Source organism: Phocoena phocoena, chromosome 10, assembly GCF_963924675.1.
Source record: "Phocoena phocoena chromosome 10, mPhoPho1.1, whole genome shotgun sequence".
In the NCBI taxonomy this organism is placed as follows: domain Eukaryota; kingdom Metazoa; phylum Chordata; class Mammalia; order Artiodactyla; family Phocoenidae; genus Phocoena; species Phocoena phocoena.
In genome coordinates, this window is record NC_089228.1 from 42,293,563 (window position 1) to 42,313,220 (window position 19,658).

Consider the following 19,658-nt stretch of genomic DNA (forward strand, 5'->3'; position numbering starts at 1 on the left):
GATAAGAAAGGTTGGCTAAGGACCAAAGTACATGTTAAGCCCCAGACTCTAGGGGAGCTAGGTTGGGAATCTCTTGGAGGGCAAGAAGCAAGAACTGGGCTTCCCCCAAAACTCGGGAAGGCTCACCAGCCAGGCAGAAGCCCTGGGTCTGTACCTGGAGCAGAGCGCCTCCTCCATCTCCCCCACCAAGAAGCCCCCAAACACACGAGGCAAATTTACATTTTTCTTTTTTTTGAAGTACGTGGGCCTCTCATTGTTGTGGCCTCTCCCGCTGCGGAGCACAGGCTCCGGACGTGCAGGCTCAGCGGCCACGGCTCACGGGCCCAGCCGCTCCGCGGCATGTGGGATCTTCCCGGGCTGGGGCACGAACCCGTGTCCCCTGCATCGGCAGGCGGACTCTCAACCACTGCGCCACGAGGGAAGCCCGAATTTACATTTTTTGTGTGTGATTCTTATTTTGTAGGTTCTACAGGGGAGAAAGATTGACAATATACATATCATAAACATTTCCTTTGAACCATTTTTCTGCTAGGTCTTGATGTTGTTATTCTGATCTCCTGTGGCAGGTGGTAAGTCTCCCTGGGGAGGCCTGTGACCAGAGCCCTCGCATTGGAGCAGACCTCTGGACTTAGCTGTCATTCACTAGACAAGGGTCAGACTCTCTGAGGGGTCACCGAATGGCATCTTGGCTTACAGCTGAGGAACTCTAGCCATATCAAGCCAGACCATAAATCAGACTTTAATTTTACATGTACAAATGTTGCCTTAAATTCATAATAGTTAAGAAAAATGTACACAGACTTCAGCTTAAAAGGAAAAGTAGAAAACAAACACGTGGCAGTTGGGGGTTGATGTGCAAATCATCCCAGGAATCCAACTTTCTGTCTCTTGGGCCCCAGGCTTTCCTCCTTGTGTAGAACGCTCTGCAGGGAGGTGTGCAGCACCTTGCCCACGCGCTTGCTGGTCTGCAGGACACAGAAGGGATAGAAGAGGGCACAGGCCCGCTTGTGAGGCACACACACTCTGAGCAAGAGAAGCTCCCCGCCAGCTAGCCATTGTAAAGCTGCACGCGTTCCACCTGCCTTACAGGACTTTTATTTAATTAACAAGTCAATATAAAAACAAACCCCAAACCCCGACTACATAGTAGTTGCATTCTGGAAAAACCTCCATTTTGAAAAAGGAAAAAAAAAAAAGGAAGAAGAAGAAGAAGGCAAACCCCAAAGCAGCAAGCAACAAAGGCTGCCTCAGTCCTTAGCTGCTGCCACTAGAAGCAGCAAAACTGTCAACCCAATCAGGTCTTGGTTACAGCCACTGTGCTGCAGTGAGAAGGCATGGGGAGGCCAAGTGAATCCAAAAATCTGTCTGGTGAAGGAACAGATGGTGCTGAGGACCCATGTTAACAAGCAGTTTCTAATTCACCTGCCACCAAAGGAGACCTGCTCAGATAGGACCAAAGTCAATACCCGGATAGAGTCTTTGATGTTACTGACATGCGGAGAGGCTAAAGGCGTGCAATGTTGGAATCAAGACAGGTCAGGAGGTCAGACAACCCACAGATTTCCTACACAGCAGAAAGAAGGGGGCCCCGGCAAAAAAACCCAACTATACAACAGAAATCTTTCTTTAGGCAACTGTTTTTCCATCCCATGAATCAGGTTAAGAATACAGTGAACCAACTGCAAGTCTCTTCATCAAGCCTTCCACGTCCCCATAGCAGTTTTAGTTTCACCTGTGCCACTGGTTCCATTCCCAACAATGTCAGGGAGAAAGGCACCCAGGCCTTGACCCCCACCCCAATCCTCCTAGTCATAGGTGGACTCTCCCTAGGGCTGTGTGCCTTCTCTCCTGACCCCTGACTATAACAAGGGATGAGACTCCAAGAACTACGGAAAACTCATATGAAGAGAAGATCTCAGTCTACAGGCTGGGGAGTGATCAGTTCTATGAAATGCAAAGTCAGGGTTAAGGTCCAAAGTGACTTTGGGAAGATTTTTATCATGACGTTAGAAAAAAGAAAAAATGTCCAAGTTGATCGAGTAGAGGAACTGATCATTCACGTGAATGAAGGCAGGGAGAGGAGAAGAGGAGATGAGACAGACAGGACACCAGGACTTGAGAAGTCTGAACCTGGACTTGCAGGAAAGAGACTGCAGAGGTTGGGGGTGGCAGCCGCACAACAACCTGAGTTTCTAAGCTTTACCACGAGCGGCATCTCCAGAATGCTGCCTCCCCGTGTGAGGCAAATGGTGAGACAGGGCCTCAGGGCCATGGTCCCTCTGAGCAGGGTCTGCAGACCTCATTCCCGAGCCCCAGGGGAAGATGAAGCCCAGCTCACTGTACAGCACTCTGGTTCTCCCACCCATCCATGGCCGACCTGGTTTAGGAGGTTAAAATAGCTCTTGGCTGGAGGCACACAGTCCAGGTTTGAATCCTAGCTCCCGCATTTACAAGCTGTGAAGCCTGTAGGCAAGTTCCTTATTCTCTACGTGCCTTAATTCCTCGTCTACAAAAATAAGGGTAACAACAGTTTCCTCACGGGGTTGTTGAGGAGTAAATGACACGATACTATTTAAAGCACCAAAAACGGGGTCTGACACGTAGTAAGCACACAATAAACGTTAACTATTATTTATTGTTTCTGTTGTTGTTTAGATAACTACAATTCTCATCAAACTCTCCTGGTGGGGGGATGAGGGGGGAATTCCTTCGAAAACAAGATTTGAGAGCCACTCATCTAGAGGCCTCTGGTAGAACTTATTATAAAGCTTTTTAAGAGCTTTTGTTTAAGAAGAACCCTTGTTGCCATGCACAGTTGGAGACACCTGAACTCAGGGTGCTTAATGAGGCACAGAGTAGGAGCTGACACTTGCTGCAAACTGACGACACGTCAGACGCTCTGACACGTGCTTCCCCTCCACTCAGCCTGCCCACCCCTCACAACACCTGCAGCAGCAGGCACTACTACTGTTGTTATCCCCATTTGCAGATGAGGGAACTGTGGCCCAGAACCCGCATTTGCAACCCGGGCAGTCTGTCTTCAGAGCTTATGCTTGGGCCCTCAACGCTATACACAAGGCCAATTTTTTGCTTTCAAGTAAGATGACAAAAATAACAACAGACATTAAGTGCTTAGTGAGAAGTCACTATTTCTAGAAATGAAAGAAGAGTATAGATGACCTCTGGGCATGTGTTGTGAGGCAGTGGTTAACTAAAGCAAAAAACTGGGGCTGGCTAACTCTGTTCCTGGCAATTCAGTCAGTCAGTCAGTCTGTCAGTCTCAAAGTCCTCAAAGACTTCTGGAAAGTCAAGGTGGACACGAGGGAAGGAAGGTCTGGAAAGACACAGGTCAGCATGACCTGGTCCCTGCCGCAGAGGGGCTTCCAGGCCAATGTGGGGGACAGACCTGTCGACCAATCAGTACAGAGCAGCTGGGAAGCACCCTAGTGGTGCTGCCAGGCCTGAGGAGACCTGAGGGGAGCAATCCGCCAGTCGAGAGGATTTCCCACCTTTCCTATTCATCTCCGCTTAAACACTTCCAGACCCACGAAGAATGGGGAGACGGCCATCCTTCAGCCCCCTGGCTCCACCTCCGCTCACTCCCTTCAAGGGATGGGAAGCAGTCAGCCAGGATTTCAATTCCCTCATCAAATCACAGAAACTTGGGGTTTTGGAGTTACAAGTGACTCTTCACATTATCAGTCCAATATTCTCATTCAGAAATGTGGAACTGAGGATGAGAGAGGGAAAGGATAAGAGACTCTGATGAGCAGGTCGCTACTTCCTGGTCCAGAGCCCTCACCGCCACCACCCTCAGCTAGCTCAGTGACATCTGGCTCATACCAGCTGCTCTCCAAGCCCCAAGCCTGGGGTGAAGGGGGTCAATGGGGAGAATTCCCACAGCGTGACCAAGGGGGCAGGAGGCAGCCAATACTCCCAGCCAGGTCCAAGCACCTGCTTCAGAACCAGTCTCACCTCCATCATCTCGAAGACGCTCTCTGGGTCCAGGCTGCCCTTTCCCACTTTCCTCATGCATGTCACAACTCCCTTGCTGGTCACGGACACCAGCAAGCTGGCCAAGGAGCAGGCCTCCTCCTGAAGAGTAGCATCCACCACGTGCCGGTAACCAATCTGCAAAGTCAGGCAGCAGTGCACGTGCGTGGGCAACGCACATCCCAGATCCCCACTTGTGAGAGCCTCGTGGAGGGAATATCTACACCAGCAAAGAACCTGTATCTCCCATTTGGGTCTTATTTTAGTTTCTGCTCATATGGAAAATATTTGAAGTACCGTTCGATCACTCTATCACAGGCTACTGTGTAACCAGTGTAACAGAAGCATGAAATGGAAATACGGGGTAGGGGGAAGGGTGGTTGGAATTATAATTCAGAGACCTTCCAAGTCAGAGGCCAACCAGGGGGTTTCTAACAGGCCCCTGGAAGTTTCACTGATGACAAAGATGAATCAAGAGGGCCCATGCTAAGGGACATGCTCAAGAATGAGTCAAGGGCAGGTGGCTCCAGTCGTCCCAATGCTTCACCAGAGCCTGGGTGAAGCGATTCTGGTGGAATTAAACCTGACCAGTTCAGTCTGATTTTTATATAACGAATCCTGCGTGGAATCAGCGACAATCTCAGCCAAAACAGGCCTCTTTGCACAGCCTTGGGAGGTGCAAGTTACACATCAGCATCAGCCAGGTGTTATGCTCCACAGGCCTCAGTGCTAATGGAAAAACCACACTTGATGTATTAGACACCCAGGCCCTGCTCCAACCCCCTTATTTCATAGATGTGGACATTAGGGCCACAGAGGGGACAGTGTCCACCTTTCAACCACCCTTTTACTACTCAAGCAGCGTAGACACCACAGAGTTGAGAGAATTAAAGGAAATATGCATTCAGGGTGTTTTGGTGAAATGCCTGGTAGGTAGAAGGGGCTTAGCAAACTCTGGCTACTGTTACTATGAACCCACTCGTGTGCTCCTGGGACCAGAGCCATTATCTTCCAGTTAAAAAGAAAAGAAAGAGCTGCTCATGGTAGTGGTCTCTAATATAACAAAATTATTCGATTTGGGTTAAGACTACTATATGGGTTGTGAAACTATAACTTCTCAATCTATTAGGTAACCTTAACGGGTTGGGGTTGAAGGAGATCCACAGGGAAGACAAAAACCATGAGATATAAGCTCATACTTTGCACAGGGTGACGATACAGGGGACATTCTCCACACTTAGCTGGATGCAGTCATAGGGGTCGTCAGACAGTTCAATGTCCTTCAAGCCCTCTTCATCTTCCAGAACACGAACTCTTGGTATCCTAGAAGGAGAAGCAAAATTAAAATTCCCACTAACTGAAAGGAAGGATGATAACTTCTTTTTCTTGAGTTGGAATCCCTGTGCCTCACAAGATGAAGTCATGCTATGCCTGAGCTCTGTGTCAGCCCTGCCAAAAGTGTACAGGTGACACTGAGTGCAGGGAGGAAAGGAGGTCTTTTAAAAAAGGATGCTAGGGAGGGACTTCCCTGGCGGTCCAGGGGTTAAGACTCCACGCTTCCACTGCAGGGGACCCAGATTCGATCCCTGGTCAGGGAACTAAGATCCCGCATGCCACATGGCCGGAAAAAAAAAAAACGTTGCTGAGGAGAGGGAAAGGGAGAGGGGCTAAAAAGAGGTAGGGGATTAAGAGGCATGAAGTACTATGAATGAAATAAATAAGGTATAAGGATATATTGTACCACACAGGGAATATAGCCAATATTTTATAATAACTTTAAATGGAGTATAACATATAAAAATACTGAATCACTATGTTGTACACCTGAAACTACTCTAATACTGTAAATGAATGATACCTCAATAAAAAAATAAATTTAAAAAATAAAATGTAAAACGATGCTTAGTCAACCAGATATCCAAAAATGAATCCCGATCCCTACCTCTCACCATACACATACCAAATGGACTGCAGATGTAAAGGTGAAAGATAAAACAATAAAGCTTTTATAAGAAAGACTAAGAACATTTTCAAGACCTTAGAGTAGACAAAGATTTATTGAATAGGACAGAAAGTACTCACTGTAAAGGGGAGAAAAAAATAACAGATTCAATTATATTATAATTGAATACACACACACACACACACACACACACACACACACACAGGCACATCTTGGAGATACTGCAGGTTTGGTTCCAGACTACGGCAATAAAGTGAGTCACACGAATTTTTTGCATATAAAGTTATGTTCACACTATAGTGCAGTCTACTAAGTATTCAATAGTATTTTATCTAACAAAAAACCAAAAAAAAAAAAGACAATGCACATACCTTAATATAAAAAGACTCTATTACTAAAAAATGATAACCATCATCTGAGCCTTCTGCAAGTCGTAGTCATTTTGCAATGGTAACATCAAAGATTACTGGTCACAGGTCACCGTAACAAATATATGAATAATGAAAAAGTCCAAAATATTGCAAGAATTATCAAAATATGACACAGAGACATGAAGTGAGAAAATACTGCTGGGAAAATGGCACTGATAGACTTGCTCAACGCAGCGTTGTCACAAACCTTCAATTTGTAAAAAACGCAGTATCTGCTAAGCACAATAAAGTGAAGTGCAGTAAAACAAGGTATGCCGGGCTTCCCTGGTGGCGCAGTGGCTGAGAGTCCGCCTGCCGATGCAGGGGACGTGGGTTCGTGCCCTGGTCCGGGAAGATCCCACATGCCACGGAGCAGCTGGGCCCGTGAGCCATGGCCGCTGAGCCTGCGCGTCCGGAGCCTGTGCTCCACAACAGGAGAGGCCACAACAGTGAGAGGCCTGCGTACCGCAAAAAAAAAAAAAAAAAAAAAAAAATCAAGATATGCCTCTCTGTGTGTGTATAATATATATTAAGATTATGAACTTCTGTTTGTCAAAAGGCATTATTTGGGGGAATTCCCTGGTGCTCTAATGGCTAAGACTTCATGCTCCCAGTGCAGGGGGCCGGGATCAAGTCCTGGTCAGGGAACTAGATCCCACATGCCACAACTAAGAGTTCACATGCTGCAACTAAAAATCCCGCATGCCGCAATGAAGATCCCACGTGCTGCAACTAAGACCCGACACAGCCTAAATAAATAAATAATTAAAAGGCATTGTTTGGAAACTAAAAGATAATCCAGAGTGGAGAAAATATTTCTCTCTGTGTGTGTATGTGTATATAAACTAACATATTACATAAAGAATTCCTACCAAACATAAGAGAAAGTCACACGACCCAACAGAAAAATGGGCAAAAGACTTCAACAGGAACTTCATGAAAGAGGCTATTCACATAGCCAATAAACATACTGGCTATGTTTATTGCCAGAAAGGTGCTCAACTTAAATATTCATCAGGGAAGTGCAAAGTAAAACTAAAATGTGATACCAAGATATACCCACCAGGATGGCTAGTACTAAAAACACAAAAAGAAATCCAAGGGCTGGCAAAGATGCAGGGCAACTCAGACTCTATACACTGCTAATGGGAGTATCATTTGGTAAAAGCACTTTGGAAAGCTGTTTTGCATTATCTACTAACATTATTTGCAACAGCTCAAAACTGGAAACTACTCAGATCCATCAACAGAAGAATGGATAAATAAACTGTGGTATATTCACACAGTGGAACACCCTACAGCAAAAAGCAAAGTATGACTACAGGCCACAACACAGATGTCTCAAAACATAATGCTCAGTGAACGAGGCAGACATAAAAGAGAAAACACTGCATGATTCCATTCATATCAAGCACCAACCAATCTATTGTTTTAGGACTGTGGTTATCCTCCGTGGGTATAGCAACTTGCATGGGGGTACAGGGTGGGAGGGCTTCTGGGGGGCTGGCAGTGTTCTGTTTCTTGAGCTGGGTGCTGAAAATATATTTGAGCCATAAAGTCAGTTCATTCCAGTGTGGGGTGGAGCCAGGAAGGAAGAGGTGGTCCAGCCAGCTACTGTTATAGAAACAGTGTTGGTGCTTTTCCCTGTGCCTCTAACAAAAGACCCTTATGATTCAGCCTGCTGGCCATCCCTACACAAGCCAACGTCCAGAGCAAAGGAGTTTCAGCCAGAGAATGTCCACAAGGACTAAGGAGTCCTGCCAGGGTCTGTCCTGGATGAAGTCTCCATGTCAGGGGCCCCCAGGGTGTAAGTACTAAGTAATATCCTATTTGAACAAATCAGGTAACCAGTTTGAATTTTGGCATGGAAAAAAATAAGCGTACACACACACAGACACAGACACACACACACACACACACACACACACACACACACACCCCTTCCCAACCCTCTGGCCACAATATGGTTCAGCAGAAGGGCTAGAGGATACTGTCAAGAGAATGGCCTCTACCCTTCTAAAAGGCCCTGGCTGTACCAAAGGTCTCTCCATACACTAGAGGGACCCAGTGCCTTGCCGAGTGCGCATCCCTTGCTGCCCGCAGGGCTGTTCTTGCTCTGGGAATGAGACTTGCAGCTATGGCCATGACAGGTGTCCTCCCCATCCTGAGCAGCTGGGTTTATCATCCTGATGTACAGTTTGCCCAACACCTCCCCCACAGCCAAACAGCCTCATCTGGTTCTACTCTCCCTTTTTGCCCTGGTGCCCAAGGAAACCAGCTGGCAGACAGGAAGTAATTTCTGACGCTTGAGGTACAACAGATGGCGACTTCCTTTCTTCTCCAACGGAGCCCAAGCCCAGGCTGCTGCTGATGGCATCTGGTACTTGAGGCCTCACAGTGGCCACAAGTGCCAGGCCCACCCTTGACTAGTGTCAGCCAGGAGTCTAGTGGCACAGCTAGGGTTAAGGGACTCTATAGCTTTCATTCTCAGCAAATATCCCATCCTGCAATTTCTGACCTACATTTATTTATCTTTGTTTTGTTTTAAATTGTGCAAGTAGTCTAAATTCACCACAGAAAAACTCTAAAATACAGATAAATTTTAAATCACCCATGATATGAGCACTGGAAGATAACCACAATGACCATCTGGGGATATATATATTTACAGACATACTAAATATGCTGCTGTGTAGATTTCAATCCCCTATGTTGGGACATTCAGGTTGTTTCCAACTTCTCATCACTACAAAGAAGCTGTGATAAACATCTTCGAATAATATCTTTGCTCACTTATCCAATTAATTCCTTAGGCTATATCTCTAGAAGTTTTAATCCTCATTTTCAAGTACCCCAGGACCCCCCATTACCATAATGTAAGCTCTCTCGTGGAATGAACACCCTCCTCCACATATTTATTTTCAAATGCTGCAAACTTTCCTCAAAGAACCTTGTGCATAGAGAAGGAAAAGGCCGTATCATCGAACAGTCAGAAGGAATGTCAACTCCAAGAAAGCTTAGTGCCATGTCCTCTGCTACACAGCCTGTCTGGGAAGCTGAACCACAGTGGCATCATCATTTCCCACTCTTAACTTAAACCAAACAGCAGGCTGCTACCCTGCTTTGAGAACATTCACGTGTCCAATCAAGGAGTATGTGTCAGGCACTGTTTATGGCACTGGGGAGACAGCAGAGTACAAAACAGGCAAAACCCCTGTCTCCATGGAGCTTTATCTAGTGACAGTATTTGGAAAACTGACTGTGTCTCTGGTTTCTACTCTTTTTGCCGCTCTGTAGTTTTCTAATATTTTTCTATATGGTACATGTTTACTTATGAAAATAATAATCCAAAAAAATAAATACAGAAATATATTTAGTTATAACTTATAAAATCTGTTTTCTGAAGCGTAAAATTAAATACCACCATTGTCAATGCTGAAACCCCTTGTTATCTTCTCCTACGAGCTCCAGTAGCAGTGCCCTCAGTGGTTCATCACAGGTGGCTGCTCAGGTTCTCCACGGGCCCAGGGGGCTGTTTCCAGGAAGGCATACCTTGTATTGAAGAGCGCAGCCTTTACAGCAATGGAGATGGCATCAAACAAATTTCCACCACATTCCAGCAGCTAAGGGAGACGGGGAGTGAGGGGGAGAAGAAGAAGGTAGCATCATTTGTTACTTTAAGTATTATCCCCAGTAAAGGACACTGGTTCCTGAGAAGTGCCAACCAAGTGTTTACAAAGACAAGAACGTGTGGCTGCTCTCCTGGCTCACTGACACACACTGGCTCTTCACCCTAACCGCACGTGCTGCCTTGTTGCCCTGGCTGTGGTACCACCACTCAGAGGCCTCAGCCTGTGGTGCAGCTCCTCAGCCAGTCAGGCCTGCACTGAAGGAGGAACTCATCACCTGCGTTTTGCCCCAGGTAACTCTCAGTTGCACTTGGCAAGTGTTACTCTCATCTTTGCTAACATATGCCTGGCCTCCAAACAAGTAAAAAATGGTGGCCACTGATGCTGCAGCTGCCACCAGGGCCATGTTGATTAGTGCAGTTACTACTGCACGTAATTACCTATGTACATCTGATGCTCAAACACCTAACACTCCCTGTTCTACATTAAGCATAGTAACAACTAAGGTCTTTCACACGTTTTTGCCCATGAGCAAAAGTGTAGACTGTACTCGTGCGCTCATTGAACAGGGAGGGTTACGGCGCATTAAGAGGAAGGCAACACACCCTTCTTCCTTATTTTAAAGAAGCCTTGGCCTGAGTTATGGAATAAAGCCAACAGGAAGAGAGGAGAGGAAGTCACGTGTAGAAAGAAAAGTTGTGTACTTCCGTGTGTGTTTGTTTATAGAGTCTATCTCCTCTTCATCTGAACTGTCAACTCGTGAGGCTGGACCCTGTTGGTTTTGTTCATTCCTTTATCTTCAGAGCCCAGGAGGAAGGGCTGCTGGGAAGGAGGAGCCTGGTGATTATGGAAGACAGGCAGGCCCTAAACCCAGGCCTTCCAAACTCTACTAAGAATCAACAATCACACCTGGCATGTCTCATGCACTTCATTCATACCCAGTGCAAACTCTAATTCCCCTCTTTAAGCTTTCTGGGCAAACCTCCAGTGCAGACACCATCTTTCCTACAGCCTGGTATAATTACTGCTTATTAGAATATGATCCCCCAGCCTGTATTACCAACTGGCTTTGTAACTGCAGCTTGTTTGTCTAGCAACTGGACTAGCTCTCCTGTACCCTGGTTCAAGTACACACTACAGCATGGCCCCCACCTCTGGCTAGACTCTTGCGCCAGACAGTCTGGTTTGATTCCTATCTTTGCTGGGTAACTGAATAACCCGGGGTGGGACCTAACATCTCTGGGCCTCATGGAGGGTGAAAGCCACACGATCTCCCAGAAGTGTTGAACAACTTAGTATCTGTAAAGCCCTTAGAAGTGTGTCTGGCACATAGTAGGCGTCAGCTAAGTGTTTTAAGATAAATACTAATTCGCTCTTTCATCTTCCCATTGTTGTCCTCACAGACTGTCTGAGCGCATCTGCATGTTCTCCATCTTCACTCTTGACAGCCCAGTTCCTAACCCTGGCTATGCAGGGTCAGGGAGCTTATTAACAATGCAGGCTGCGGGCCTGGAAACTGCTTTTTACTCCAGGTCCTAGGTGGTCCTGATGGCTGGCCAGGGGTGAAGACCACCGTGTTACACTCTGCTGCCCACAGTATCTGCTTTATGCAAGGAAAGTGCCAGATAAATGCTGACGTCTGCTCTAGCAGCTGTGAGGCCTCCAAGCTGGAGAGGACTTGGGAGAGCACCTCGGCCAACCCTCCCCTGACAGGTGGGCTCAGGGGCCTGCCGGCCAGTCAGAGCCCTTTCTACTGTCCTGCACCACGTCCCGTTAAGGCCGGACACAAACACTGGTTTTCAACATTCTGGCTTATCACCAAAAGATGAAATCGAGAGGGCAGAATGCTGAACCCTAAGTATCTGCTGAGGGGCCCCCGAAGGGCAGGCACCCAACTCCAGGCCTCAGCTTGCCTGCCTGGCTCCTCACAGGGTACCGCATGACAAGGAACCCAGGCCGGGCAGCGTGTGTCTGACACTCTTCTCGGCCACTTGCTGGCCAGGTGTCCTCCGAGCTTCCGTTTCCCCCTCAGTGAAGCAAAGCCGTGCTTCTCTATAGGGTGGCCATGAGGACTAAATGAGATCACATCCCTACATCCCTGGCACATAAGAGGCGCTCAGAGACCCTACCTTCCTCTCTTCCTGCCAAGCAGGCCCAGCCTAGCTAGAATCTTTCTGCTAAACATAGTGGCACAGCCAAGAAGCAGGGGGAGACTGCGGGGGATGTGGAGACCCAAAGCAGCCTGACTGGGCTGTCTGAACAGGCCTACTCGAGCTGGGAGGAAACGGGGAGGTGCTGGACAACTAGTGTTACAGAGAGACTGGACTGTGGTCCCAGAGAGGTCATAGGTGTCCACCTTCGCTGAGGAGAAAACCCCTCCTGTAACAGAGGTGGGGCAGGAGCAGAGCTGAGGAAGGGGAAGGAAGACACACTTGGTCACAGATGTACCTCCCGTCAGATGCACAAATACTACAATGGCTCTTTTAGGGGAACAAGAAAACTTATTCTGTTAGCCTCTGAGGATGACGGCCTTCTTTTCATAAGGTACACCTCCAAACCATACTGCTAGGAAGTACAGTGTACCAAGTAGAAAACCTGCCTCCCCACAAAAATCCTGCTCCTCCTGGGTTTCCCCGCACTGTCCTCTCAGACACCCGTGTTGAGCACCTCCTGGCACCACACACAGCCACTGCCGGCTGCTGCAGTGGCTCCTCCACTCCACCTTCCCTCCCATGCCCAGTGCCACAGACCACACGCGGGTCTCATCACCACTCCTGGGGCCCCTCGCAAGACAAGCCTTGTGACCCACCTCCCCACCAAAGGTCGCCTGTACACCGTCAGTGCAGTGAAGTCCAAAGCTATCCCACCTGGGGTAAAAAGTATGCCATTAAAGAACTGTGAAGAGCAAAGATGAATGAAGTTTCCATGATGGTAAATTTCTACTCTCATAAAATAGTGCAACTGGGGAAAAAACCAATACTGGAAACAGGTGGATCATCTGACTATAATAGGTTTCAAGTAATTGTGCCTGCAATAAAAGTATGAAAGCATGGAAGGCTGCCCAGTGAATATTTGTTTGAAAGATGGGCTCTGCCTGAGGACTACCCAGACCAGTTGGTAAAAATAAATCACAGGAGATTCATCTTTTGCAATCCCAGTGATAGGACTGGATTTCCACCATTTTGCTTCAACATGGATTCAATGTATTCAATGTATTTTTAGATGTAGGACAAAAACTTACTCCCCAAACAAAAGCCTATCTCCTACCTCACATGCATGAAGTACGTTCCCACCAAGGCAGAAAGCAATTATGTGAATGACAAAAAGTAATCTACCTCATTAATAATATAATTTTTAAAATGCTTTTCTAATTCATTAAAAACTTTTCTGAAGATGACAACATTTCAAAAGCTCACATCTTCTTCCAAAATAAGTAAAACCTTTAAAAAAATATTAGAGAAGAAATCCAAATGCAAAAAGTCTTAAAAAGAAAGGCCTGGGACTTCCCTGGCGGTCCAGTGGTTAAGACTCTGCCTTCCACTGCAGGGGGCGTGGGTTCAATCCCTGGCCAGGGAACTAAGGTCCCACCTGCTGCAGGGTGTGGCCAAAAATTAAAAAAGAAAAAGAAAGAAAGAAAGAAAGGCCTGCAGGTGACCAAGACACAATGCACCCGAGACACTCCTGCTCACCATATATCCCTGCTCATGGAAGAAGCATGCTGGTTCTAAGCTAACGTCCCTATGATGTTCACCAGTTTTTCAAGAGCCTGCACTGAGAGAACAGGCTTCTTGCCTGAATCAAAAGAGCATCAGGCCCCCTCACCAGGCCAGCCTCCTACCAAACCACAAGTGTGCAGGGCTGCACCTCCCTGGGCAGCTATGAAGCCTGACTCTTATCGGTAATGGCTGCCAGTTCCCGCCTCCTCAAAACCAGGACGTGTAAAACTACCTGCTTGGTAGGAATCAAACTACAAATACATCCCGCTTACCAGAGATGAGAAGAAGCAAATGGACTTGTAATTTCACTATTTTTACCCATTAGCATCAGCATTCAGAACAGTCCTAACCTGCTAGACAATAGTAAGCACAGCTCTCTTTGGGTTAGCTGTGCCCATCTATTATCAAATTAATTTAAAAGTATCCAGAAAGCCCTGCCCTGTTTCATGCAGGGCCGACAATTATAGACAGCTGGGCTGTTCCTTGCATGAAGTTCACTATCAGTCCACAAGATGGGCTTTATCTTCAGATTCATTAAAGAACCTGTTTGGTCACTGGCTTAGCCCTGTGCCCTCAATATTAAGTGGAAGATGTAGCCACTAATCTCAAGGTTCATAAAATTAAATGAAAAGGAATAAAATAGACCCAACAAAAGCCTGTACATGAACAAGAGACTGGCAAAATTAATCACAGCTGTAAGAAAAGTTACTGCCAATCGCCAAAAACTGGGCAGACGAGTATTTGAGAGGGAAGCACCAGGAAGGAAATGGAGGGCTAGACCAGAAAGACTCCTGCAGGCACAGACTCTGGAGGAGGGAGGAGGCAGGGCCTCAGGGGCCTCACTCGGGAAACGAGGGACTCAGAGTAGCTGGGCTACAGGGTGTTTTCGAGGGAGGATGGCTTGGTGAGGTCACGAGCCAGCTCTGGCACTAATCAGACCTGGCTTTGAGGCCCAGTACCACTACTCACAAGCTGAGACCTCCTGGGCTAGTTACTTGACCTCTCTGTGTCTTAGTTCCCTCACTTATAAAAGGGGAAAACAAGTGCCCACTCACAAAACATTTGTAAGGGTTACATGAAAATGCATGTAAAGAGCTCATCATCTTTCCATTATCCTTCTTGTCTAAACTCTGCCCATCAACTCTGTTTGGCACCATCTAGAGAGCATCTCTTGTTTTCTTCTCCCCGACAGCCTCTGTGGATAATTTTAGGTGTTACCATGACATGACTGTAACTTTACTGTAAGATGGCATTATACCTGCACTACTATGTTGTATTTAATTTTAAAATTATTACAGGAGACCAATCTTTTCCCAACTAACCTCACCCTGGAAATTGAAAGCATTCGACTGAAGACGGAAAAAGCAGTGGGAGGAAAGTAGGCCAACTGGCTTCCAACAAAGGTAGAGTATGGCCAGTACAGCAATGTGATACTTACTAGCACATCCACGTAGAGAATCCAGCAATGCTCCCGAGGACTAATGCACAGGGACTTCAGGTCGACGCTGCTCTTGTTGTTAAATATCCGGTAGAGGGTGTTAGCAATCTCTGTGCCAAGGTCATCACCTCCCCGACCTTCAAATTCAGGGGTAGCATTGGCTGAACTATATAGAAGGGCAACAGAAAAGGGGTGAGTCTTGTCGAATGCAAAGAGCAAAAGGGCAGGCTTTGTTCCAGTTTCCCTGGGGGATGCTAGAAGAACCAGGACTATGAGGAAAGTCACTGAAATGAGGAAAGGATACATCTGACACTTTTCCAGCCTCTAGACACACGCAATGAGCCAGGCCAGGACCATGTTCTGGATGTGTCAGTGTGTGTGGTGGGAGTTCCCACTGACTTCTACAGAAGCCATATTTATCCAAACAGAAACAAGAACGCTGGTAAGATGAACCTCAGCCAGTAATAACGAACACTCATATCTTGAGGGTATAATAAAGACTCTTCTCTGGCAGGCCCAGAGAGGCCTAGAGAATCAGTCTGGCCTACAGAGGGGTTACATTATATACACCATCCCTAGATGATGATATGATACTCTCAAAACAAAAACCACAATGTAGGTACAATAACTTTCCTGGAATGATTTAGAAGATATATATATAACAGTATGTCAGAGTTATGTTATTAACTTTAGATTATCATGGTACTGAAAAGCAGGAAAATAAGACTGTTGGCTGATTTAAATATTAGGTTCTCTCTTTTACTTCATTTTTCTAGAGAAAAATTTTTCCTTTTTAGCCTCTTTAATTTTATGCCAAATCACCTCAACAAAGAATTAACAAGCATTGACATTCGCCACCCTAAGCACTACTCAAAGTGTTTAACAGGAAATTTTTGAGGGTTCTGGCTTAATGAAAACAAATCCTTAATACACTTGTGACATATACAAACATTCCAGTAATCATTTTATTGTAATAAATAAGGCCTAGAAAGATAAGAAATCAGTTGTTTCAGTATGGTCTCTACAAAATCACATATTGAAGCTTTCTGGTCCTCATCCACCTGGAAGGTCCCGGGCCCCTGTGCTAGGCACTGGAGACCTAGAGACTGAGCAAGGCAAATGCAGACCCTAAGTCCGCAATTCCAGTTCCTGGGGGGAGTCACACGACAGTGGGCAAACAGGAGTGGGGGGTCAAGAGGGATGTCAACCAGTGTTGAGGGTTATAGGAGTCCTTGAACCTGAAGATGAGTAGAAGCTGGTCAGACCACAGAAACGCAAGGGGATTCCAGGCAAAGCAAAACCTATGTGAAGGCTCCAGGCTATACCCACCCCGTCTGTGTAATGCTGAAAGAAACCTCACCTAATATATTTAAGTGTCCCTTTTGTCTGGTCCATTCTAATACAGATGTAAGATGAATCCTAAAACAATGAGTGTATCGTTGTATAATAACTTTGCTACTCTCATAGTGTTCCCTTACTACTACGAGCCAGCAGAACCCCAATTTAAAACCCCTATGAGAAACTTCATTACTGTCATAGCAACCTCACTGTTCCCTCACTGCCTCTGCCAGACTCGGGCACTAAGCCATGAAAAGAAGCTCATTTATGGTAAAATAATCAAGTCACTAGAGACCAAGTTCATTATTTTGCAGGGCTAGCAAAAGACAACCTGTTTCTAATTTAAACGCTAAGCCATTAAGTCCCATCTTTTAAGTGTTTAAAAACTGCATCTAAATAGACCATTGTGTAAACAAATCCAGGCAGAGATGCTTATGCTTAAAATGCTGACCTTTCCCTGATTACAGTGGGCCACATCCTCCTGGGAGGGGCTAATTACTGGGGATTGACGCACTAACAGCCCGAAGGGATGGTTTAAGAACTTCCCAGGCCAATCGGCTAAATAATCTACCTACCAAACCACCCCCCATTGGTTTTTTTTTGACACTGGGCTGGTTTAAAGTGGAAAATTTTCCCATTTTAAAAGGTTTTTCTTTTTTTTCCTTTTTAAAATACAGGTTAACTCTTTCAGCATAGCTGGTGGCCAGAGAAAGGAAGGTTTAGATGCTCAGGAGACTACGGAAAGCTCCTGCTCTGGACTCTCCCTGAATGTGTAATTCAGCATGCTTGGCTTGTAGCCTAACATTAGTCAGGTTAGTGCTCCTTGGGTCTGTCTTATGCCTCAAGGTAATGAATGGGTGCTCTGGTCTTGGGACTTATTACTAGACCACAAATGTTGGAGTCAACGAATGCAGACCAAGGGAGTCCTAAATAAAAAGCTTCTCTATTAAGTGCCAAGTAAAAAAAGAGAGCGAGAGAATGCAGGCTGGTAATCCTAGACTCCTGTTCGCAGGCATCACAATATATTCTTTCAGTAGAGGAATATATACTTGGGTTTGGTTTGTTTGTTTGTTTGTTTGTTTTGGGCACAAAACAAGTGGTTTCTATAATTGCAATTACCAAAACCAATTCAGATCCTTCATAAAGTATGACCCAGCCCCTCTTCCAGGGCTGTTGGGAAATCGCTTATTGAGCTGGATAAACATAAAAAAATCCTGGGAACGCTGCCCCTCCCAGTTCTCCAACCTCCTGACTTATCACCTCAACTGTGCTCCTCCTGCTTGGCACATCTCTGGTTTAACTGGATTAGGCTGAGATCAAGGCCATGTCTACCTGGAACAGGACTTCAGACACTAGGCCCATTGTTGTTTCCCTTGCTGTCAATCTAGCCTGCAAATCTGTGAAGGCTTACAGCCAGGCCAGGCCAGGCCCACGGCAGAAAAAGTGATTTAGTAGGTACCTGGGCCAGGGATGACTCCGGGCCTTTCCCCTCTAGTCATCTAGCCCCCAGGTAGGTCCCAATTCCTCAGGGAGCACATGTGCTCACTTCTGAGCCTGCAAAGGCTTCCCTATAAATGGGTATGGGAACAGTGGCACATTCTGAGTGTTGCATCGTAAGCCCTTGTTTGCAGTTCCTGGGAGAATTATATCGTTGGCTCTGGAGACGTTCAAAGCACAGCGAGCCTCAAATGACTTCTGCAGCTTGCCTCTCTGCTTTGCCCCCACCCCCAGCCCTTTAGCCGAGAATGGTGCCCCCTTCAAGCACATGAAGTAGGTAAGGAACAGAGATCAAGTGGCTCCACCCACCAATTCAGGGCTTGAAGCTTCCAGTTCAATATTAGTGAAAAAAAACAAGTGGTCACATTTAAAAGTAGTTGAGATCCCAGAGAACTGACAAGTGCCGGGCACGCTGAAATGTCTATGAACGAAACGTGTTCTCCTCACCTCCTCCAGTTACAACCCACAGCCTCTCTGAGAGACCAAACATGGTGGCCAGAGAGCCAAGAAGTGACTTGATGGTCTGCCACATGGTGGTAACCAGAGTGAAACACCAGCTCACTAAATTCTTACCTTCTGGGCTTTAGATGGAAACCATCTTTCCCAAAGTTTCAAGCCTCTTATTTAAAATGGCCTACTCTCAGGCTACAACTAATAAAACAAAGACATAGAGACAGGAGTTAGAAGGTCCGAGTATGCTCGCAGTTTAGTCAAAGTGCTGCCAGGCATCTCTGGAGCAGATCTCAGGAACCCCAAGGTTTTACTCCTCCACTGGTATGGGGATCAGGGTCTGTGGCATGGGTACCCTTTCCTAAGGGCATCATTTCTAAGACCCAGGGAAAATCATTGGGGTGGGCGAAGGTGTCTACACCAGGCTCCATATATTATTCCAAGTAGACAAACAGAAGTAAAAGGAATTAGCAGAAAAGCAATTCGTTTTCTGTGACCTCTCTGGTAATTACCACTGGTAATTTAAATAATTAAAACATGAAAGTTGCTAGTAAGTAGTTAAGTCAAGCTGGGCTCAGTCAGGCAGGAGGCCCCCCCTCCCCACCAATTAACTTTCCTCCCACTGGGTAACAACTCTGTTTCAGCCTGTGGATGGGTGCATGCCTTGAGCTCTCCAGCAGAGGCCCCACGCCTGGGGCCCGGATGGGGTTGGGGGCAGCACCCTTATGGCTGGGCATAGCCACAGGTGCCCAGAAGCCATTCCTATTCATTGGATTGAAATAAAGGGGTTTATTTGTTTACACAATTATGAGTTGCTCCTTGAATATGCAAATGAGGTTCTGATAAAGGTGACAGCCAGTGGTGCTTGGTAACTTGCTCTTCTTTGCAGGAAAATTGGGTTGTATGACTCTCTCATGGTGATTCTACCCGCTGGGCTGATCGCACTGAGCCACTTAAAGACGCCGAAGGGTGCCACCTTGAGAAACAGACTCAGGAGAACTCCCTGGGAAATGGAGTTTCTGGGCCTGGTGAGGTTCTCTTGAGACTTACAAAGGGGAAAAAGAGACCAGCAGGCAGCCACTCTCAGCCGGGAGAAAGAGGTTTGCTTCTAGAAGCCAGATCTTGGGAAGAGGCAGCTCAAAGGCTCCTCTCACCCTGGAGCCACCCTCTTACAGCTGGGACAAGAAAGGGTCAACAGCAGCAGGCTAACTGGAGTCATGTTCA

General features: G+C 46.5%; 1 protein-coding gene across 1 annotated transcript in view; it reads right to left on the reverse strand.

Moving 5' to 3' along the window:
- Positions 1–770: 770 nt before the first annotated feature.
- EXOSC7 (exosome component 7) overlaps positions 771–19,658 on the reverse strand; it is a 29,276-nt gene continuing 10,388 nt past the window's right edge. Inside the window, exons 4-8 of the mRNA XM_065885655.1 lie at positions 15,150–15,315; positions 9,919–9,989; positions 5,193–5,316; positions 3,976–4,131; positions 771–965 (exon numbers count right to left, since the gene is read on the reverse strand). Of these exons, the coding sequence (XP_065741727.1) occupies positions 861–965; positions 3,976–4,131; positions 5,193–5,316; positions 9,919–9,989; positions 15,150–15,315 (622 nt within the window). The 3' untranslated portion in view covers positions 771–860. The remainder of the gene's footprint in view (positions 966–3,975; positions 4,132–5,192; positions 5,317–9,918; positions 9,990–15,149; positions 15,316–19,658) is intronic.